This window comes from Pipistrellus hanaki, assembly GCF_964339955.1.
Source record: "Pipistrellus hanaki genome assembly, chromosome: 2".
Lineage (NCBI taxonomy): Eukaryota > Metazoa > Chordata > Mammalia > Chiroptera > Vespertilionidae > Pipistrellus > Pipistrellus hanaki.
Genome location: NC_140504.1, coordinates 167,044,736 through 167,066,296, shown reverse-complemented (window position 1 = coordinate 167,066,296; position 21,561 = coordinate 167,044,736). Strand labels below are relative to the sequence as shown.

The following is a 21,561-nucleotide window of genomic DNA, read 5'->3' as shown; positions in this document are numbered from 1 at the left end:
TCAGTGATGTTGAACATCTTTTCATGTGTCTGTTGTCTATCTATCTATATGTCTTCTTTGGAAAAATGTCTATTTGAGGTCCTCTGGTTTTAAAAAATATTGAGTTGTATGAATTCCTTGTATATTTTAGATATCAACTTCTTATTGAATATATTGTTTGCACCAACATAATTATTTAAATTACCTACTCTTTTTAAAGCATTTAATAGTGCTCAGAACACCCATAAGGCACGCAAAAACATACAAAAGTTGCTGTTGTCATTTTTCTTTTTCTTTGTTATGTGCATAAGAAATTATGCCAATAAACTCACCTTAGGGCTGAATGAACATTTCAGGAGTGAATTCAAAGCACCTACGTATTTCAGGAGTTTTCAGAGCCTTTTATTGTTTATAAAGTTATCTCAGAAGTAAAACTCAATCACATTCCCATAATGTCCCTATTTAACAGTGAATGAGGTAACATAAAGCAATTCACAGCCCTCACTCTCCTGTCCCTCTTCAGCCCGAGAGAGACTGAATTCCATATGCCTCTTGGCCTCAATGATGTAACAGACTCCTCTCCTCCCATCCTCCCATCCCATTGCTGTTGCCCATGTCCCACATCTCATCTTCTGAGAGGAACACACAGAATTATTAGCACTTTCCAAAAAAGAACAGAAGTTACCCAGTGTCACCGACTCAAAGCTGACTTGGTTCCTTTAATTAGAGATGTGATTCCTGATACAAAGGCAGTGACTACATATTCACTGTCCCCAGCAGTGAAGTTTTTTTTTGCCTTATTCTACCTTTTCCACAGAGTGAGAACATTAACTAAGCCAAAGATGTGTTATAAAGGAAGAAATGAGGAGATGGATTAGAGGTGGGGTTTAGAAAATGTTATCTTTTTTAGTTGGGCTGCAACTTCGGACCAACTTAATTCTGCGGTATGCTTAACTTCACCTGGCGATGCTGCTTCATGTTAGACTGCTGCTTCCAAAGCATGCCCTTGCTTCACTTCCTTTGTCCAAATTGCAGGAGAATAAAAAGGCTGCTGTTCTTAGACTGGAGTTTTAGCTCAATTCCTTTGCTTCCCCTTCTCTACCTAAATCTGAATTATATCTTTCAAAGCTTCCCCAACAGCTCCAGCTAACACAGACCTCACCCTTTCTCAACCATTCACAGCCCTGATAGTCTGCTTCATATTCCAGCCACTACATGTATTCAGTTTTGAAATCAATAATGATCAGTTTCATCCACCCTGTCAGAACTCTCACTTGCCTGAAATGGATAGAAAACTACTCTTAAAAATGATACTTCATGGGTACATGAAGACATTAAGTAAAAATAGAATTATTTTTTTTTTTATCACTGTGATGCTAAAAAATATAAACTCTGATGGGTAGATCAAAACTGTTTGTTATTGTACACTAATTTATAGCTAGGGATTTTTCTGTTTCCTTTTTTCTCCTTTCTCTATTGGTTTTGGAGTGAGGTGATAATAAGATAAACGATTATCAAAATGCAATTCAGCATTCAGATCTGCTGGCTTTGAGACATACCCTTACCACCTAACTCTATCCTGCCTAAGCCATATGTTTCCTTCCCTAAAACACTGATTGTCTAGGAACCTGGATTCAGTAACATAATCTTAAAGCTTGTAGAAACAAAAAGATATCCAAATGAAAAATAAGAAACGAATTCAATTCTCTGCAGTCCAAGGGAATAGTATAATTCCACTGAGGATTTTGGTGTTCTCCGCCTGAGTTTCTAGGTTGCACTAGTCCTTGCTGACCACAGTCCACCTCCCTTTCTCTCCAGCAGCAGAGGCTGCAAGTGGATGAAGGGGGAAAAAGAAAGGACACAGCTTCCAGGGTTATCGTACGTCCATGGCTGCACACAAAAGCAACTTGAGACATACGTTTTCTCTCCCTGGTATCTAGATTATCTTGATAAGTGTCCTTTCCCAATTGGAAAAAGAAGAAAATCTAGTATCTCTGAGAAGATAAATATCAGAGATGTCCAAAAGCACTGTAAGGAAATCTTAAACCTGGCACTTTCAGTAAATTTGGCTTTACTCTGAAGACTGACGTGTATTCTCAGAGGAAGATAAATATTATTATCTTTGCCTCCTGTTATACACAAGAATCTTATTATTATTATTATTTTTTAAAGGACTTAAAGCCACAGTGCATACTAGGTAGACTCTCCAGAGGGTGGCCAGCAACACTATTCAGAGGAACCCAACACTTCACTGGGTCAGGGGAATGAGCATTGGGCAGAGATCTTCACTTAGCATAGGCAGGAGAACCCTGCACATGCTTCCAGATGAGATCATGCTTTTGGAAACTGGGGGTGACTCCCAGCTCCACCATCTGCTAATAACTGGGATGCCTGATTCCGTTACTTACCCTCATTAAGTTTCAGTATCCTCATGTAAGGATATGGAGGCTGTTCACAGTGTTAAATGAAATAAGGTCTGTCCAGGCCTTAGTAAGTATCTGGACTAGAGTAAGTACCTGATGAATGAAAGCAATTATGTTCTCAGTATCACAACACTTAAGTCTATGCCCAGACTTCCCTTCTGTGTTCTCAAATGGAAAATACATTGATAACCACAGCCAGGAGTGAATCCAGCTTGCTGGAAATACCATCAAAAAGGTTCACTCTCTCTCTCTGTCCTGTCTCTGTGTGTGTGTCTCTCTCTCCTCTTCCAATAACTATTCTTCCTATATCTCTATATCTATCTATCTATCTATTTATCTATCTATCTATCTATCTATCTATCTATCATCTATCATCATATCTACCTATCTTAGAACCTTCTAAGGAGGAATCTATTATAGTCTCTTAGAGAGTGGTTTGGGCTTGAAATACTTAATCTTGAATTCTTACCTCTTTGTCACCTCCCATCCCCCAATCCTCTCACTGGATATTTAGAACTCCTTATAAAATTCACAGGATTGAGATGCATTGAGATCTGTAGGAGGTGTTGAAGGAAAAGGGGGGACTGGGATGTTAAAAATCAGGGCAACAAAAATACCTATGATGTCATTTCCCCTGACTTCTGAACCAACAGCAGCAGCCTTTTTACTCGCCTGATATGGTCCCTCACCTCTCCCAGCCTGTGTAGTCACTCACCCCCAATTGTAGGCTCAGAGGGTCTTCGATTAGAGCGATTCCCACTCCTTCTCCATCTCTCCACAGCCCCATCTCTCCCTCCTCCTCTGACTTTGAGCGTAGCCAATTAAACCTGAACAACGGGTGGATGGAGGAAATATGCTGCATCTATGGAATGGTACAGCAGGGACCAATTTCACTGTTAATTTAAAATGCTAGAATTAATTAGGTAGTGTAAATGAAGAATTTAATAAGCACTCTTTACAACCACAAGTTCTACTTTTATTAAACACTGCTACCAAATGAGGGCAAATATCTACAGTCTCTCTTCATTTCCTTGCCTCATTCCCATAAGTTCTCTGCAAATAAAATTCTCTTTTCTGGCCTGCATTAAAAATTGCATAATGATAAATTCATGCCTGAATTGTATTTATACTTTCAACCCATAAGCTTCTTCCTTAAGCTCAGATGCTATTGTATGTCTCTGCTTGGGCTGGGGAGGGAGCTAAACAAACCAAAGTTGACAATTTTGGTTTTGTATACCAAATTAAAGGCTGTCTTGGAAGCTGTCACTCTTATTCAAATGCACTCGGTGAACTACCAAATTAGCATTCTTTCAGTAAAGGAATCTGCTTGTTTAAATGTGCGTCTTTAGAAAACAAGGAAAAACACCATGAATCAGTACTTCACAAAAACCTCACTACGTTTTAAGAGAACTCTTTTGAAAGGTGATTAATAATATTCACTAATATAGCTGGCAGAGTCCCTATTTAGAAGGCAAAGCTACACCAAAAACACACTTTCTATACAGGAGTGGGAGGAAGAATCATATGGTTAACTGGTTTGAATTATCATCCTATTATATAAAAATTATTCTGGAATCTAAACATTGGCTTTCAGAGAGCACAGGCAATTCTGTCTATTTATTTAAAAAAAATTTTATTTAATAAATATTTATTGTTCAGATCATTACAATTGTTCCTCTTTCCCCCCATAGCTCCCCTCCACCCATTCCCACCCCACCTTCTGCCCTTCTCCGCCTTCCCACTGTCCTCATCCATAAGTGTATGATTTTTGTCCAGTCTCTTCCCTTACCCCCAATGTCCCTTTCCCCTGAGAATTGTCAGTCCATTCCCTTTCTATGCCTCTGATTCTATTATATTCATCAGTTAATTCTGTTCATCAGATTTTTTTATTCACTTGATTTTTAGATTCACTTGTTGATGGATATATATTTATTGTTCATAATTTTTATCTTTACCTTTTTATCTTCTTTGTCTTAATGAATACCGTTCAGCATTTCATAAAATACTGGTTTGGTGGTGATGAACCCCTTTAGCTTTTTCTTATCTGTGAAGCTCTTTATCTGACGATCAATTCTGAGTGATAGCTTTGCTGGGTAGAGTAATCTTGGTTGTAGGTTCTTGCTATCCATCACTTTCAATATTTCTTGCCACTCCTGTCTGGCCTGTATAGTTTTTGTTGAGAAACCAGCTGACAGTCGTATGGGTGCTCCCTTGTAGGTAACTGTTTTTCTCTTGCTGCTTTTAATATCCTCTCTTTGTCTTTTGCTCTTGGCATTTTAATCATGATGTGTCTTGGTGTGGTCCTCTTTGCATTCCTTTTGTTTGGGGTTCTGTGCACTTCCTGGACTTGTAAGTCTATTTTTTTCACCAGGTGGGAAAAGTTTTCTGTCATTATTTCTTCAAATAGGTTTTCAGTATCTTGCTCTCTCTCTTCTTCTGGAACCTCCATAATTTGGATGTTGGTATGCTTGAAGTTGTCCCAGCAGCTCCTTACACTATCTTCATATTTTTGGATTCTTTTCTGGTTGAGTGTTTTTTGCTTCTTTGTACTTCAAATCTTTGACTTGATTCTTACAATACTCTAGTGTGCTGTTAGATCTCTCTATAATATTTTTTATTTCAGTCAGTGTATGCTTAATTTCTAGTTGGTCCTTTTTATATCCTCTAGGATTTCGCTAAATTTACTGGCCTTTTCTAGAAAATTCTTGAAAAACCTTATAACAGTGGTTTTAAACTCTATATCCAGTTGTTTGTTTTCCTCCATTTCTTTCATTTGTGACCTGTTTATTTGTCTCTGTATTTTGGCTGCTTCCCTGTGTTGATAGAGTGGCTTTGTGTGGTAGGTGTCCTACAGGGCCCAGTGGCTCAGCCTCCCCAGTTACCTGTGGTGGACATTCTTGGTGCTCTCCTTTGTGGGCTGTGTGCACAGTCTTGTTGTAGGTAAGCCTTGATTGTTGTAGGTATCATTGGGAGGAATTGACTTCCAGGCCAATTGGCTGTGAGGATCAGCTGTGTCTATGCTGGGAGAACTTCTGTGCTGGAGACATCCTTATGAAACAACATCTGCAAAAGCCTTGTGCTTAGCTTGGATGGGGCAGAGTCTCAGGGCAGAGCAGACAGCATTGGTTTCCCGTCAGCCCTGCCTTAGTAGACCCTTGTGTCTCAGTATCCCTTGGTAATCACTGCAAGCACCTCTGAGAGAAAGCTGCTCTTGAGTTCTGCCCGCTGCCAGACAGTCCAGTTTCTCTTGAATGAGTCTGATTCTCCAGATTCTCACCCAGAACTGGAGTTCAGTGCAGTCAGGACCTTTTCTCTCCCTCTTATTTGAGAAAGCCAGCCATGCACTCAGTTGCCTGCCCTCTCTGCACGCATGCCTCGATACCTCTGCCTCCTGCAGTTGCTCTGAGTCTCAGTGTGCTTTTCTCTTTCCTGACAGTCCAGTTTCACCCTGTATGAGTCTGGGTCCCCAGAGTCTTGCCCAGAACTGGAGTTCAGTGCAGTTGGGAGTTTTTATCTCTCTCCTGCTTGAGAAAGCCAGCCACACACTCAGTTGCCAGTCCTCTCTGTCCTCGCATCTCAGTACCTCTGCCTCCTGCAGCTCCTGTGAGTCTCAGTGTGTTTTTCTCTTTCCTTCTAGTTGTAGAATTTCCAATCAGCCAGCCTTCCTGTGGTTCTGGATGTTATCTGTTTTGTCTTTTAGTTGTAGTTTTGAAATTGTGTGAGGCAGCAGTTTAGGTATTTACCTATGCCACCATCTTGGTTTCTCCCTGCAATTCTGTTTAAGAATGGATGATCCAATGTTCTGGGGCAAGATCATAAAAGCCCTTGTCTTATTTAGAGACCTTGATAAAAATCTCTTTGTTCTAGCCACTCCCTTGAAACATATGAACTGTATCTATAATAAGAACATCTCCCTTTAATGAGTGACTGCTCTGCAATAGGCTTGGTGCTGGGTAGCATACATCCATTCTCTCATTTAATCCTCACAATGAACCTGTTGAGATAACTATTATTTTCCAATTTTACGATGAGAAAATTATGCTTGAAGGATTATGTGACTTTTTTTTTTTTACAACTATTTTAGTTTTGTGGTTTTGAAAAGTACTTAATTTAAATGAGGTACAGATTTACATGGGAATTAGAAAATTAAAGAATACACATATACACACAAATACACACACACACATACATTGAGTTCTCTGATTTAAGACCAAGATGACATAGCTTCCTATTTTAATGAGAGAGTTTCCTTTTTCTTATGTAGGCTAGTTGCTCATCAATTAAACTGTTCAGAGAAAGGAAATAAAAGTCAACACTCAAAAAAAAAAAAAAAAAAGAAAGAAAGAAAGAAAGAAAGAAAGAAAAATGCTTACAGGTGTGTATGAATGATTTTAGGAGTGGAGTACCAAGAACAGCTATCTCACTGCTGTCATGTAGCCCAATGTTTTTCTAAAAACTTTTTTTCACTTCCAAAAAGATTGTATGGAAATTCCCCAATAATTAGTGTCATTAGGTCCTCAATGAATGCTGTGGGAAAAAATCAGAACCTAAAAATCTCAAGTACTGAAGTTATTATAAGGTATTATTTCACTTTCAAGTAAAAAGTCTCTGACTTCTTAAAGAGTATTTCCAAAACAAACAAATAAAATAAAATACCTCAAATGCAGATCTTCATTGAGCATCTCCCTCCTACTGCAGAGTAGTTTCACTCCAGAGTAATCTGCTATTCTCAGGGTTTATTTCTCCCCACCCCAGGCACATGGGCAGTTGTGACCTCCTTCCACAAGTCCACCTAACACTGTTTCACACATAGAAGAATATCAACACACACAAACCAAATGTTTGAGAGGAAAGGGATAAGTAGATAAAAACTAACATGGAGCATATGGAGGGCAGAGAGCAGAACAGAGAATTAAAGAACAAAGGGAAGGGGTGGTTGATTAAGAATAAAAGGGGATAAAACCAAAGTATTATTTCACAGAAAGTTGAGGAAGCTCCAAATTCTTCATCTTCTCAGTCCTACCAATCCTCAGTGTGGTTTTCTACAGTGCACACACGTATGAGTTTATGACTGTGTGCCCATGCTATCCTTGAATGCAGGATCCACACTGTAGACAGATACATCACCATGCATTTCTACTAAGGTTTGAACATCTAATGGAACATCACAGCAGCAGATTCCAAGCCTAGAATGTTGACGAAAAACATACCTGTAATTTTGTCTCTCACGAGTTTGCAGGATTCTATTTCACCAATGCTTCCAAAGAGACTCCTGAATTCCTCTTGGGTCATATTCTGGGGTAAGTAGTTGACTATGAGGTTGGTTTTGCTGTCATCTGTGGCTGCCCCTGTCTGCATGGGAGAAGGACAGTTTCTATTGTTGCTGGAGGGTCCATTGCTTGTATTGGATGTCGGGCCATTTGACACCTGAGGCTCCATGGTGCTAATTATCTAAACAAAATAAAAATAACAAAAATAAGCCTTCTGAAATAACTAAAGTATTTTTCAAGATTTAATTTAATTTTTTGAAAAGAAAAAGAGAACAAGATAGAACAAGATGGAGCACAAGAGACTGGGTTGTGAACGTAGCCAATTTAGAAGCATGTTTTAAACCAAAATGTTAAACTCCCCTTGCTATTTTTAGGCCAGCCCATAGATTTTGAACACAGACTAGCATGCAGTGGAAACTCTCCCATTATTTTGCTAATGAAAAGCTAATTCCTGTTTTCATTACACAATCACTCTCAGAAATGTATACTTAAGCCACACCAAATTATAATTAAAATGTAAAGTAATAATCATGATTAAAATTATAGTTCCATTAAAGCTGAAAAAGCTAAATATAGAGGGCTACACTCATAAGATCAAATGCAGTACCTGTTTATTAACTATCTCCTAATGTGAAATGACATCGAATTAAGTAGAGCTGTTTCATATAGAAAGGGTTTAGATTTTCACTGATGCTTAATCACTGATCAAATTTCAGATTTCATGAGTGCATACTGGGGAACTACAAAGTCTATCTACTGCTATTTTGACCTAGCCACTCTGTCACTATTTCTCCTGGACCTCTATTAAAATAAAACACTAGGAAGGAAAAGCTCACTCTAGGTTTCCACCTTAGGTCCCACACATCCCGAGGTTGTCCTTCCACACATTACTCAAAAAGAACTTTCTCTGCATTTAAATAGTTAATTAAAGATTTCCACAAATGTCTCTACCTTCAAGGAATTTGCTGTCTATAGAGGACACAGATAGGCAAGCAGATTGCAGAAGGACAATAGACTTGTAGTGGAGGAGTAATTAACCCTGATAACAGGATAGTGGGGTTCAGGGAAAAGTATTAAGAAGATAATGCTAGGATGAAGTTTTTATGAAAAATGGGTTTAATTTCATAGAAATAGGTCATGAAGATGCCCCATACCATATGATAAACATGGAGAATCACAAAATTTCAGAGCTGGAAGACACTGAATGGAATAAAATCTAGTTCAGAACACTAAAGTTTGAGATGGATTCCAGTGACTTCTTTGTCATCACGAGAAAGTGGGGCAGAGTCTGGGCCTGCACCCAATTTTCCTGGCCTCAAATGCAGCCCATCAGTTCCATTTTTCCATTCTGTCCTACTACCATCTCTTACTCATCCTTCATGATAGGGCTTCCATCTCCTCTGAAATTGATCATCAACTCCTTGGAAATAGAATCATGGCTTGCCATTGACTGGCTGTGTGATCTTGGGGGAAAAACTTGCATCGTAGGAGACTTAGATTTAGAGACTGCTTTTTGTTTTTGTTTTGTTTTTCACTTATTTTCTCATCTGAAGCACAGTGGTAGAGTAAAACAGAAGTGAGTTTTTAATTGCGCAGCTGACTTAAAATTCTAGTCCTAGCACTTATTAGCTGTGTGATCTAAGGCAGGAGGCCTCAATACCCATAGCCTCTGTTTCCTCTTTGTAAATTGGAATAAAGCCTATTGTGCAGGGCTATATTCAGGATGACAGATCACATATGTATTTATTAAGTGCCTAGACAAACTGCCTGGAGGCATTATAACTATTATTACACATTATACCCTAGGTAGGTGAGGGTTATTGAAATTGTTTCCTCTTCTAATGATCACGAATGGAAAATAGAAAAACAACAACAACAAAAATAAGACAAGAGGAGTAGTCAGGGAAAGTAGGCAGATTGAGGATGGTGAGGAACTTCTAAGATTCTTTAGCATCATGTAAGTAACTTTTAAAAATATATAATTTTATTGATTTCAAAGAGGAAGAGAGAGAGAGAGAGAAAGAGAGAGAGAGAGAGAGAGAGAGAGAGAGAGAGAGAGAGAGAGAGAGAGAGAGAGGAACATCAACTATGAGAGAGAATCATTGGTTGGCTGCCTTCTTCACACCCCCCTCTGAGGATAGAGCCCACAACGCGGGCATGTGCCCTGACTGGGAATCGAACCTTGACCTCCTGGGTCATAGATTGATGTTCAACCACTGAGGCATGCCACCTGGCCATGTAAGTAGCTTGAATCACATCACAAGAATTTTCTTCTTGGCTTCTGGTCAACTATGAGATTCTGGAAGTCTGGTCAAGACACTAAGTGGAAAACAAAGAGTTTCTGAAAAGAATCCTAAGTCAAGCACTCCTCTGCAGTGATAGAAACTGCACCCAAAAGCCTATTCAGCTGCTCTGCCCTTGAGGGAAGGGTCCAGGAGAAATGAGGAAGCTGGGCCCAGGGGAGGGGGCCATGCTAATGGAGATGATGTTGCAGAGCATCAGCACAGCTCCTTGCTGGGAGGCAGGTGTCTGCTCGCCATGCCGTCCAGCCTCCTGGGTCTCTGCAGTGCTTCCATTTGCTGTGTAGTCTCACTGCTTCAGTGAGTCAGGTGTCCAGGCAACAAACACACGGAGTGCTGCCAACTCGATAAAGAACTTGAAAAACAGAGTTTATCCAATTTAGAAAGCTTTGCTAGCAGAATCACAGAACTGCCCAACTATGGAATTTTTATTTCATGGCAAAAAAGCCAATTCCATAATCTATAGAACACCTTCTCTGCTCTCCACCTTCCTCAGGTCACCCTTCTTAAAGTTCTCCCAGATACCTACACAATCGCCTATGCTTTTGTGGCATCTTTTGGGGGATGTTATAGCGGAATATGAAGAGTAATGCCAGCCATACCTAAGCATGCTGAGATTCTGTGGGACTCAGAATGTTAAAGGTCACCTGACAGCTGGGTTCATCTTTTGTTCACTGGATGCTCACCTCACAGACACATGTGGATGGAAGCCAACTTGCCCATGTGAACATCTCACAGGTCTGGGAAGTGACAAGTCTGCAGCAAAGTAATTTCAGTTCCTCAATCAGCTTTCTGATCTGCTTACATCCTATGTGGATTTCCTAATGTATGCTGACTCATGGAGCTGAGCCCCATCTGTAGATCAGACAATCCTAACTGGGCTCAGACCTTCAAAAAAGTCATAAGACACAATGTTCTGCATTGAGCTACTAGACAGTAAGCCAAGTCATTCTCATCTGATGGAGATGGAGCTCGCTTTGCTCTGCACACGCTGCAGTTATCATTCTGTATATTTGGAAAGAACTGATGGGAATACACACACGCACACACAGACTTTTCCCAAGAAAAATGTGCAGTTCTAAAGTTGAGAAACATTTGCAAATGCATTGCTATAAGATCTCTCGCGTTATAAGATCCTTCACTGGTCTTAATGATGTATCCCAAGAAGCAAAACAGGCTTACAAAAAGAATCAGAAATGTAAAATGTCAGAATCAAATCTGACATATAAGTCAACCAAGATGATCTAAAACCATAACTTGGAAAATAAGAGAAGTTCCTAAGATATAAAGATAACAAACCCAACGATATGATATGACAACATTTTAAGTTTACATGATAGATCTTAGGGAGAGGACACCTGTAATTTCTACCTGGGAAACAGACCAGGGATTACATATATATATATATGTTAGTGGGAAGCATATCCTCTGCAAAATCAGAACACTTGCTTCCTTAGCCTATGGCCTTTGCTATTCTAACTGCACCAGTTTCATTGCCAATAAATATATCAGTTATTCAAGTGTGCAAATGTATTTTAATAAAACATTCTGTGTGGGTCTCGCAGCCAACCTTGCAGCTGACCAGATTCCAAACTCCTGACTCTTCCTCCTTCCCTCTTCTGAATGGCAATTAAGAAGGAGAATTAGAGTCAGCATCCAGGATAGAGCACTGAGGAGGTTCAGTTGACTTCAAACTCTAATGGTTGTACAAAGCGCTGCATTAAATCTTTTATGCTCCTGTGATATATTTTAAGAAACATTATACAGGCAGAAAATTTCAGGGATAAACTATTAGAGCAGTGCACAATAACATAGGCACTCAAATCCTGTCATTGTAAATGTCAATGGTTTGAATGACTAATTACTCACACTCAACGCATTAACTTCACCCCTCCCATCACTCTTTTTTTGCAAAATATACAACAAAAGCAAGAGAGAAGCCTCAGACTTGCAGCTGCTGGATCATCACTCAGGGTTGCTTGTCTCTGTGGAGGGGAGGTAAGAAGCAGAGACCAGGCCAGCCTCTTTCTCAGGGTGCTCCTGAATAAAAAACCAACCTTCCCTGCCCTTCATGACATCCCACTCACCACAATCATGGGTCCATCCTAATGGTCCTAATTACCTGTTCAATCACTTCTCTCGCTATTATTCACTCAAGGTATCTGTCATACTACAATACTTTCTGGACACGCAAGGTCATATGGCTAGATCTGGGTATGTTAGATGAACAGAGATAGTGCCCCAGTGTGCTAGGCACTGTGCTAAGATACAGAGATAACAAATACAAGGAGCTGGCCCTCCCGGAGTTCACAGTGTGAATGCATGAGACATCAGAGAACAGTAGGGACTACAGGGCCCAGCCCCAGACTTTTAATGATGAGGAAACTGAGGACAAAAAAGGGTAAATAGCTTGTTAGTTAGAGACAGAGATTGGAGTTGAGCCCAGGTCTACAGACTATCTCACGTGAGTACTCTTGTGACAATGCAAACATGGATAAGGGTTTACTTTTCTTTTCTTTTTTTTTTTTTTAAGGAAGGAGGTGAGGGGTAGCCATATTACAGGAATGCATTTGAACAGCAGTGTGGAAACATATCTACCTTCATACTTTTCTGACTGTAGCATTTTATAGTTCTCAAAGAATGAGACTGAACTCTGAGCTCTATGGCCGGAGACCGAATCTGTTATGTTTATTACAGTACCTCCTGCATGTAGAACAAAGCCTAATAATTAGTAGGTTCTGAATAAAGGACTATTGAATGAATAAAAGTCCTTACATGGCCTAGAGTTCACTATCTCTCAAACAACTCTGTGAAATACTATAAGCTAATAAGGTATTAATGTCATCCCATTTTACACATAACAAAAGAAGACAGAACAGTTATTGAGTACCTATTATATGCCAGGCATATATTTGAATATTATTTTAAATGCAGACTTTAAGAGGCATTCATTCAAGCTGGAGGGCTGAAACTTTGGCTGAAGTGGGTCCCTTAGGGAACTTGTTGAATGCCTTTTCTCTTTCTCGCCAGAAATATATATATGCATGTAACATTTTACACACAGGAAAGCCAATCCTTTGTCTCTAGATTGAAAACTCCAAATAGATTTTTCCCCACTTAGGCTTGTGACGTTTTTGGAGCACCTCTATGTAGACTAACATTATTCTTACTTCTTGATAAGAAAGTTTAGAACCCCACTTCTCCACCTTCCACTCACCTACCCTCACCCCACTCCCCATACAAGGTGGACAAGAATGGTCAGTTGAGCAAGCTGAAAGCATTTAGTCCATTTCAAAATTCTAAAACTGTGTTGTGTACTAAAGTACTAAAAATATACGGAAAGCCCCTTTCAACATTTCTTCCATCAGCTCATGAATCTCTTACATTTCCCTTCTTCGCACATCTTCACCAGGCTTTTATTTACTCAAGTTTGGGGAAGGCTAGAGTTACAACTGAAGACAGAGTCATTGTCCTGGGCCCCAGAAAGCCACCTCCCATGTGCTACCACAGGACCCTCACCAAGCCTGTCAGCCATACAATATCCTGTCCTTGCTCCAACATTTTCCATAACCATGGCAAAATGATGAAAAACTGTCTAGTCTTGCATTTATGTATCTTAATATAGTTGACACTTTCAGAATTCACTTCATGAAGCAAATAAGAGGTTACAATTTTACATGAAAGGAACCTGTTCTACTGTAGAATTCACTTACGACATTCATCATCTAAGAGCCCAGTGCTGGGACCTTGACACAGTGCTCTTGTCAGTCCTCGACTTCTATTGTTTTGGTGGAGAGGTGGTTTCGATGCTTAGTTCAGGCAAAGAAACAACAACAACAAAAAGAATCTGAAAGGTCATAGGAATATGATGTTTCTTTTCCAAATACTGTCCCCTCTACTTTGAGCACCCTCTAACTGAGAAAGATGCTAAAGGAATGTACTGATTGCACACATGTCTCAGGTGAACATTTGAGGCACACATATACATACACACACATATTTTATTAAGTATTTTAATGCATATTTAAAGGTGTTTTCTTTTTCCATGAGGAAGGACTTTTCAAAAGTTAGGTATGGAGGCTAATCCTTGTGTAATAGAACGAGCACTCCCAAGAGTCCCAAGAGCACGAAGAATAATGCTTACCGAGGGCAGTCACTAAATCAAACCATTACAGAAATTGATTTAAATTATTCATGAGAACAAAAATAAAAGTCCTAATTCTCTTTGTAGGCCTTTCCCACTTAACCCGTACACAATTCTGATACTCAGTATGCTGAACTCTGGTGGAGTGGCCCAGACTACTGCATCCCCTCCACCTTTCAAAAGTCTGAAAAACAAACCCCCCAGAGTTAGACATTTACACAGCAGGTTCCTGAAGACAGATCTTATTTTTAGTGACAATTCCTCACTTTTCTTTTTGCTTCTTAAAAGATACTAAAAATGAACTTACAACTCCAATTTCACTTTTCTTTAAAGTTTTGTCCATCAGCTCCTAAGTTCATACTCTCTCCTCCTTCTTTTCAAGAGGCTTTAATTTGCTTGAGCCCCTTCAGGTTAGTATTTCTTTTCCTGGTTTTAATTCAACTGGGAAGGAGACACTGTTATTAATGGGGTCCAAAAGGAGGGGCTGAGACTGCTGATCTGATCACACCAGGAAAAGGGAACTTGGAAATATAAACTCCCCTCCAACCAAATTACAGACGATGACTCACAGAGACCCCTGGACCAGGGGAATGTGGCCGCAAACTAAACTCATGCCCTCCAAAACCATTTGTTCCGAGTTTCTGTAGATTCTGCTGAAAGGTAACTAGTAAACGAAAAAAAAAAAAAATTAATTCCAACTGGGGAAAACATGCTGACAGCTTAATAATACCTTTGGGCAGATGCACAAATAACCTGAAAGACCTATTTACTCTAGGAGGTTATGTGGTAATAAATTCTCAGCATATCCTTAAAACAAGTGTATTAGGTTCAACACAAGTGTATTGAATGCTATTATAGACCAAGGTATTATTCTAGGAGTTGAGGAAACAAAGATAATTTGGTTCCTGCCCTCGAGGGTTCAAGTTGGGAGGATGGGAGAGGAGGACAGGTAAACAAATAATCAATTAAAATCAATTGTATACACACCTTCCTCGTAAGCAACCTACTGCAGTTTCTCTAATGACTCTCCCTCCTCACCAAAAAAAGCACGTAACTGAAATACACACAGCCCAGTCCTACTCCTTTCTGACACTTCCGTTTCCAGTCTAAATGCCCACGTTCTAAACAATGACTATTTGTAACATGAGGTAAGCTGGAGGCACTCCTCCTTTGAAATAGCATCTTCTTCTTTGGAGATGGCCACCAGGCGCTGGAAGTACTCTTATCAGTGGTAGCCAGGGCTTTTACAAAATCAGTAGCCGCTGGGAAGAACAAGAGGCATTAATACTTAAAATAGCAGGGCCAGCCTGGATATGAAACGCATAATCAAAATTTCATTTCTCTTAGGCTTTAGTCCCAAATTTTACAGAAAGCCAAGATTTTTTGTTTTTGTTTTTGTTTTGTTTTGTTTTTTATCTTCTTCCCCAGACACATCACACACATTTCTCTTCCAGAATAAATACTGACCTTCTTTATATTTTACAGTTTCTTTAGGGCTTCAGTTTGGGCCTAAAATGATTTCCTGGTGTACCCAGCCTGGGGCAGTCCTGGTAAAACCTCTGGGTGTTTGTTTTTAACAGACTTTTACAGGAAAATCTCCCGAGTTTAGGGATGGCTTGATAAACTGGTTCATTGCAAAGATGAGCAACCTTTCCTTCACCACCCCACTCCCAATTCAACCCTCTTTCCCAACCTGGCCACTAAATAAGTACAATTTCTAACTTTCAATAAGCTTTCTTTATTAAAGGCATATTTGAAAAAGACAAATGTTTTCATTTTAGTATAAATACAATTTCGTGGGCAAGCTCTCAGGCTTCCTGCAAAAAATATTAACTTGAACACAAAAAAATCACATCCTACCCTTTGGCCCCCAAACTCTGAATGTTTAATGTGGGCAAAATAATCAAACGCATAAAAATAAATTATCAGTACCTGTTGGGATAGGAACTAGCTGTGATGGTAAATATTATCTTCATCTTCCATACGAAGAACATTAATGAATTATTTGTAAAACTGCCCACGGACTGATTAAGTTGGACTTGTCTTCTGATTAAATGCATAAACAATAGCCAGTGGCACGATTCATGTAAACATAAATATTGTGTATTTATAAAATGCTTGGCTAGTGGTTCAGAGTGTGAGCAAACTCACTGAAATTCAATTATAAAAAGCAATGTGTTATTCTGTACATCTTTAACATGATCTAAAGATTCGGGTCATGTCTCTGAACTTAAGTTTTATGCACATTCATTAAATTTTTCAGAAATCTACGTAACACAATTTTTATTTTAAAAATTAGTACTCATTTTTTTAAAACACAGCTGGGGAGGAGAGTAGAGGGGAATTGAGGGAGCTATTATCTTAAAAAATCTGCACACAGCAACCTTTCCTTTATTGAGAGGAATTGTAAGCCTACTGCTCTTCCAATGGTGCAATTTGGGGGCATTCTGCCGCTAAGCCGATAGGTGAAATAAGACAGCTTTCGGCACCTCAATGTATGTATAACCGGGCATGCTAAATTCAACCCACGGACAGTTCACACAGCCCCTGAGTATATCTGCATGTTCATTAGTGAAAAGATCCCGAACATTGTTCTGACAGGGTAGCTTTAAATTTGAAAACTACTTTATTGCACGTGAAAAATTATTTTTTTATTTCATCCTTCACTTACTTCCCTTATTTATATGTATTAGAAAAAAGGACCTTTTTTGACCCAATAGAAGAACTTTATCCCTCCAACTATCTCAGAGAGTAGTTGGGTTACCACTCTCCTAGACACCCTCTGGGAAGGCAGATGGGTACTAGTAAAACCATATCAGTGTTGGTGAGAAGGCAGACCTGAGATGGCAGAACTGTCTTTGAATTATCTGTGGACCACATGTTTACAGAGAACGTAGAAATTCAGGGTTTGCAACTGTCAAGTTTTAAGGTGCTATGAAAGAATCTCTCTCATTGTTATTGGTGAACTATATATTGACACAAACTTTCTGAACATTATGTTCATATTTCTGGACCCAGTGATCCACTCTTAAGCTCAGAAAAGAATCCAAAATTCTGTAGACCCACAGTATGCACAATAAGATATATTAAGAAAACTGTATCTAGAAAAGTAAATAAAATAAAAATACAAACAATCTAAGGGCCCAACAAGGGGAATGACTAAGTAAGTTATTGTATACTTTTATGATACAGTATTCTGCAATTGTTAAGATTATGTTTATAGTGGTTCTTAATAACATAAGAGAATGTGTATGGCCAATGTAGAAGGTGAAAATTTGATTATCTCAATTATATAAATATGCACAGAGTGGAAAGGAAAAATAAAATGCTAACAATAAGTGGTAGAATTTTAGGTGATAATTCTATCAATTACTTGCCTCCATCTTTATTTTCCAAATTTTTGTGTATTTGTTTTACAATGAAAATACAGTCCTTTAATAATCTGGAAGGAAGTTCTTTTTTAGAAAGAAAGAAAATAAATCCTTCAAACCAGTTTGGGGGCCACAATATTAAAAGTGATTCCATCTCCTCCCAAGAGTCTTCCTGCAGGATCTCTCCTTGGCCACGCTGTTTGCTCCCACATTAGAGAAAACACAGGAGCCAGAATGAATAAAAACCACATTTCCTGAAACAGTCTTTGGTCTGGTCTCCCCTTCACCTAACTCACAGTGCGAGGTTACAGTCTGAGTTGGCCTTATCGCCTGGCAGCAACCTTCCTGAGGACAGCAAGGGGAGGAGATGATTTATAAGAAAACCATTCCCTGGATCAGGGAGTGAAAAGCACTGATCCATTCTAAAAGCTCCCGCTGACAAACTCTGATATTATGAACATTCTGCGCGTGGACAAAAGCTCCCACTTTTCTTAATTACATGGTTTGAGCAGGAGCCTGCTTTCAGGATCTACCCAATCGCATAACAGCCATTTATTTTCCCAACTGCAGCTGCCAAAATTTCCTTGATCTCTGTTCTGTGCTCCATCTTCAAGGACATCTTGTGAATGCATGACACTGTCAAGCAGCATTCCATGCCATGCGTTTAAGCTTCTCTTTCTTTCCTACATATGGAGATCCTCCTAATACACATTTATTAAAAATCTCATGAATAAGAAGCAAATACCAAAGTATCATTATAGTTTGGTCTGCTTTGAGGCAAATAATCTATTATGACAACGAGCCACTAATATTCTCTGTCCTTCGTGTGATGGGTTTGCTTTTGGTTGAGGGACTCTGCCTCCTGTGATTCACTGGGTCTCCTCCTGGTAACAGTGCTAGGAAAATGATGCCAGATCTGTAGCTCTCCGTGTGTGAAGCAAGAGCAAAGGACCTCACCGCAAACTTCTGATGTGTTTTGTTGTTTTTAACACAAACTTTACCTTTATATTTATCTTATTTTACAATTCTCATAATTTTTCTTCACCTCAATTTCCTCATTGTTCTATTTTTAAAAAATCTTCCATTATATGTGTTTTTATGATTTGTCTTATAACAACAGAAGATGTTATACTTAGAACAGAGAAGAGTCACTATTTCTGTCTTCACAATCTTGTCTTTTTCAAAATAAACTTTTGAAACCTCACTAATTCATACTAATTGGGCAAGAGTCAAATCGGCATTTTGAAATTCAGAAATAATGATTTTTAAAACACCAATTTCAAAATTATTATTACACCGAAATTCAAAACTACATAATACATAATTCTCAAGCCCTTTCAGGACTAATTTAATATGTCTCTAAGGATAATTTGGAAATGATACCTGTATATACAGGAAGGTATGGTAAATAGTTTACTTCTTTGAGTAAGGTATCCAGGTCCTTAGAAATCACAGATAAAAGTAAATTTGCTTGGCAAACTCTTCCATCTCTTGATATATTCTTTTTATCCCAGAAATTTACCTTTTTTTTTTTTTTTTTAAGTCAGTGCTAACAAATATTCAGAACCATTGTTGTCAAATTAGCGTAACCTAAAATTTCTTTAGTACAGGTACAAGTTAAAGCAAGCTAATGAAATCACAATTTAATGATGATAATATAGTGCTTCCTTTAAACAGCCCCTTCCCACAACTGAAGTTAGCTCTTAAAGAAAAGCAGCACAAAGGAACAAAAGCCATGCTAAGTTCCTTAACATTAATGAGTTCCTTTGATGGGCCAGAAGCCATTATGTTAAGTGCCAAGGATACAAAGAGAGAAAAGAGGTTCTTGCCTGCAAGGAAGTAAATAAATAAGTAAATAAGTAATTACTATATAAAGTTATAAATGTGGTAATGAAGAGGTATATACAAAGGAGCCTAGCAAAGTCCCTGCTCAGAACATGGCAAAGGCTCAGGAAATGGAGATCCTGCATAAAGCTGATTAAGAAGTGCTTTGGGTAACACAAAATAATGTTTTGGCACGCAACTGCCATTGACTCCTTCCAATACTACCAACAGTTAGCACATAAGAAATGGTGACAGGTGTCTTCACCTATATTCCTTCATTTAATTCTCCCATAATTTTGCAAAATAGGCCATTGTCATTCTCCCATTTACTGATGAGGGGGGCTTGAAGACATGAAGTCACTCAGCATGATGGAGAAATGAGACTTCAGGCAGTATCCACTGTCACTCAGTCAGAAAACTTGAACTCAAGTCTGAAACCAAATTCTGCGCCCTTCTCCATTTCCTAATCCAATGGCTGCCAACCGGTGGTCCCTGAGATCTGAAAGGTTGGCGACTGCTGTTAGAGTCTGAGGAAATGTTCCTATCACCACAACAAGCAACCCAGCCATCTTAGAGAAAGCAAGTGATCTAATAATTTGAAGCCATTCTAAACTGTGTCTGCTATTAATCAGAAAATATTGATAAATAAATGGATCTTACAGGAAAGATCTTGATTGAAAATTCTACACGGTGTAATGGAAAGACCATGAGGTTTGAAGCTGATCTGATCTGGGTTTGAAAACCAGCTCTAACCTTGACCTTGGGTTAGCCACATAAAGACTCTCCAAAGTACACTTGAAATTTCCTCACCTGAAAAATTTGAACAATTCTATCTGCTTTGCTGTAAAGATTAAAAATAACAAATTGAAGGTATCTGGCTCAGAGCTTGACACCGATAAACACTCAATAGGTATTCATTCCCCTTATGCAAAATGTAATATTCTGAAAATATGTGCTCATTAATAAAGTGTTGCAGGTGGCAAAGCTAACTAATCTATGAGTCGGTAAAATCAACACTTAGGATTTAATTTCTGAAGTAGAAAAGAACACTTAAAAAGGTTACTACTCATCATCTATATCAATAGCTATTTCCTTCATCTTCTAAAGGCTTCACAAACATTAACTAACAAGGTCTCACAATAATACCAGCCAGGAAAATACAGAGCAAAGGGGGATTAAGCAAACTTTTAATAAAAAGCACCCCTTTTAACACTCACAAACAATTTCTGGTACACTCTGCCTTTTAGAAAAAGCCTTCCACTGTGAATGGGTGAAAGTTAGATACTTTCAAATGTAGGTAATAAGCTCAGTCATTAGGATTTCTGATTTCCAGAAAAGAAACTCCTCTTGTTTTCATGAAAGATTTCAGTAAATTGCCAGTGCACTCTGTATACTGAAAGCAGAAGGCATCTCTGGCCTTTACATGGACCTACCCGGGGTGGAAGAGCAGGGGCTGTTCGTGGTCCACCCTCCATCTGGACCGCTCCTTCCTTTCTGTGGACCCGGGAGCAGGCACATTGACCAAACGCACTTCAAGGGGATTTTCCAGGGCCCCTTCAGAAAGGTGCGGCAGGAAGTGCAGAGCTAACACAGCAAGTGTGATCTCCCTGGAGAAATGAGATGAACTTTACAAAGCCACTAAAAAGAATTCATTAAATCACATGCTAGACTTAGGAAACTGTGTAAGCACATTTACGCCCAGCACCCCATATCATCTTTATGAAGATACTGAGAGGTGGGTGGGATTCTGGCCCACCCCTCTGCCCTTACCATTTGCATTTTATAGGTGAGAAAACGAAAAGTTAAGAAGCAAAAGGAGGATAGAGTGACTAGCCCCTGTTCACGTGTACAGCTGGATCTGAACTGAAGTCTCCCCATCACTGACTTCCGTCTTCCTCCTTATCCACCACAACCTCCATAAGCCCTGGGAAGCAGTATGGACTACATTTTTCTTCAGCCAGCAATGACAGACAGAACACACTGGGTTCTCTCTCATGCTCCACCCTGCACAAGCACTGCTACTGGCCTGGAAGGCTCTCCTCTCTCACCTTCAGGCCCAATGGCCTTCCCAAACACCCCACCATGACAACGCCTGTGTTCCTATACATGCTTCCATCACGGACATTTATCACACGGCACCGAGACTCTCTCCACCTTCCTGTCTCTACCATTGGACTGTGAGCTCCTTGAGGACAGGGGCTGTGTGTGATTCATTTGTGACCCTGGGGACCATTGCATAGCTCCAGATAT

General features: G+C 39.3%; 1 protein-coding gene across 15 annotated transcripts in view; it reads right to left on the bottom strand.

The window, feature by feature from the left end:
* Positions 1-21,561, bottom strand: part of ELAVL4 (ELAV like RNA binding protein 4) — a gene marked incomplete at its 5' end in the record, with an annotated part of 137,539 nt that overhangs the window by 44,308 nt on the left and 71,670 nt on the right. For 12 of the 15 annotated variants that reach the window (XM_084872931.1, XM_084872925.1, XM_084872921.1 and 9 more), the window contains one exon: positions 7,613-7,853. In XM_084872931.1, coding sequence (XP_084729057.1) covers positions 7,613-7,853 — 241 coding nt within the window. Of the gene's footprint in view, positions 1-7,612; positions 7,854-20,744; positions 20,919-21,561 lie in introns of all 15 variants that reach the window. The other 3 variants (XM_084872935.1, XM_084872928.1, XM_084872929.1) reach the window with 1 other exon arrangement.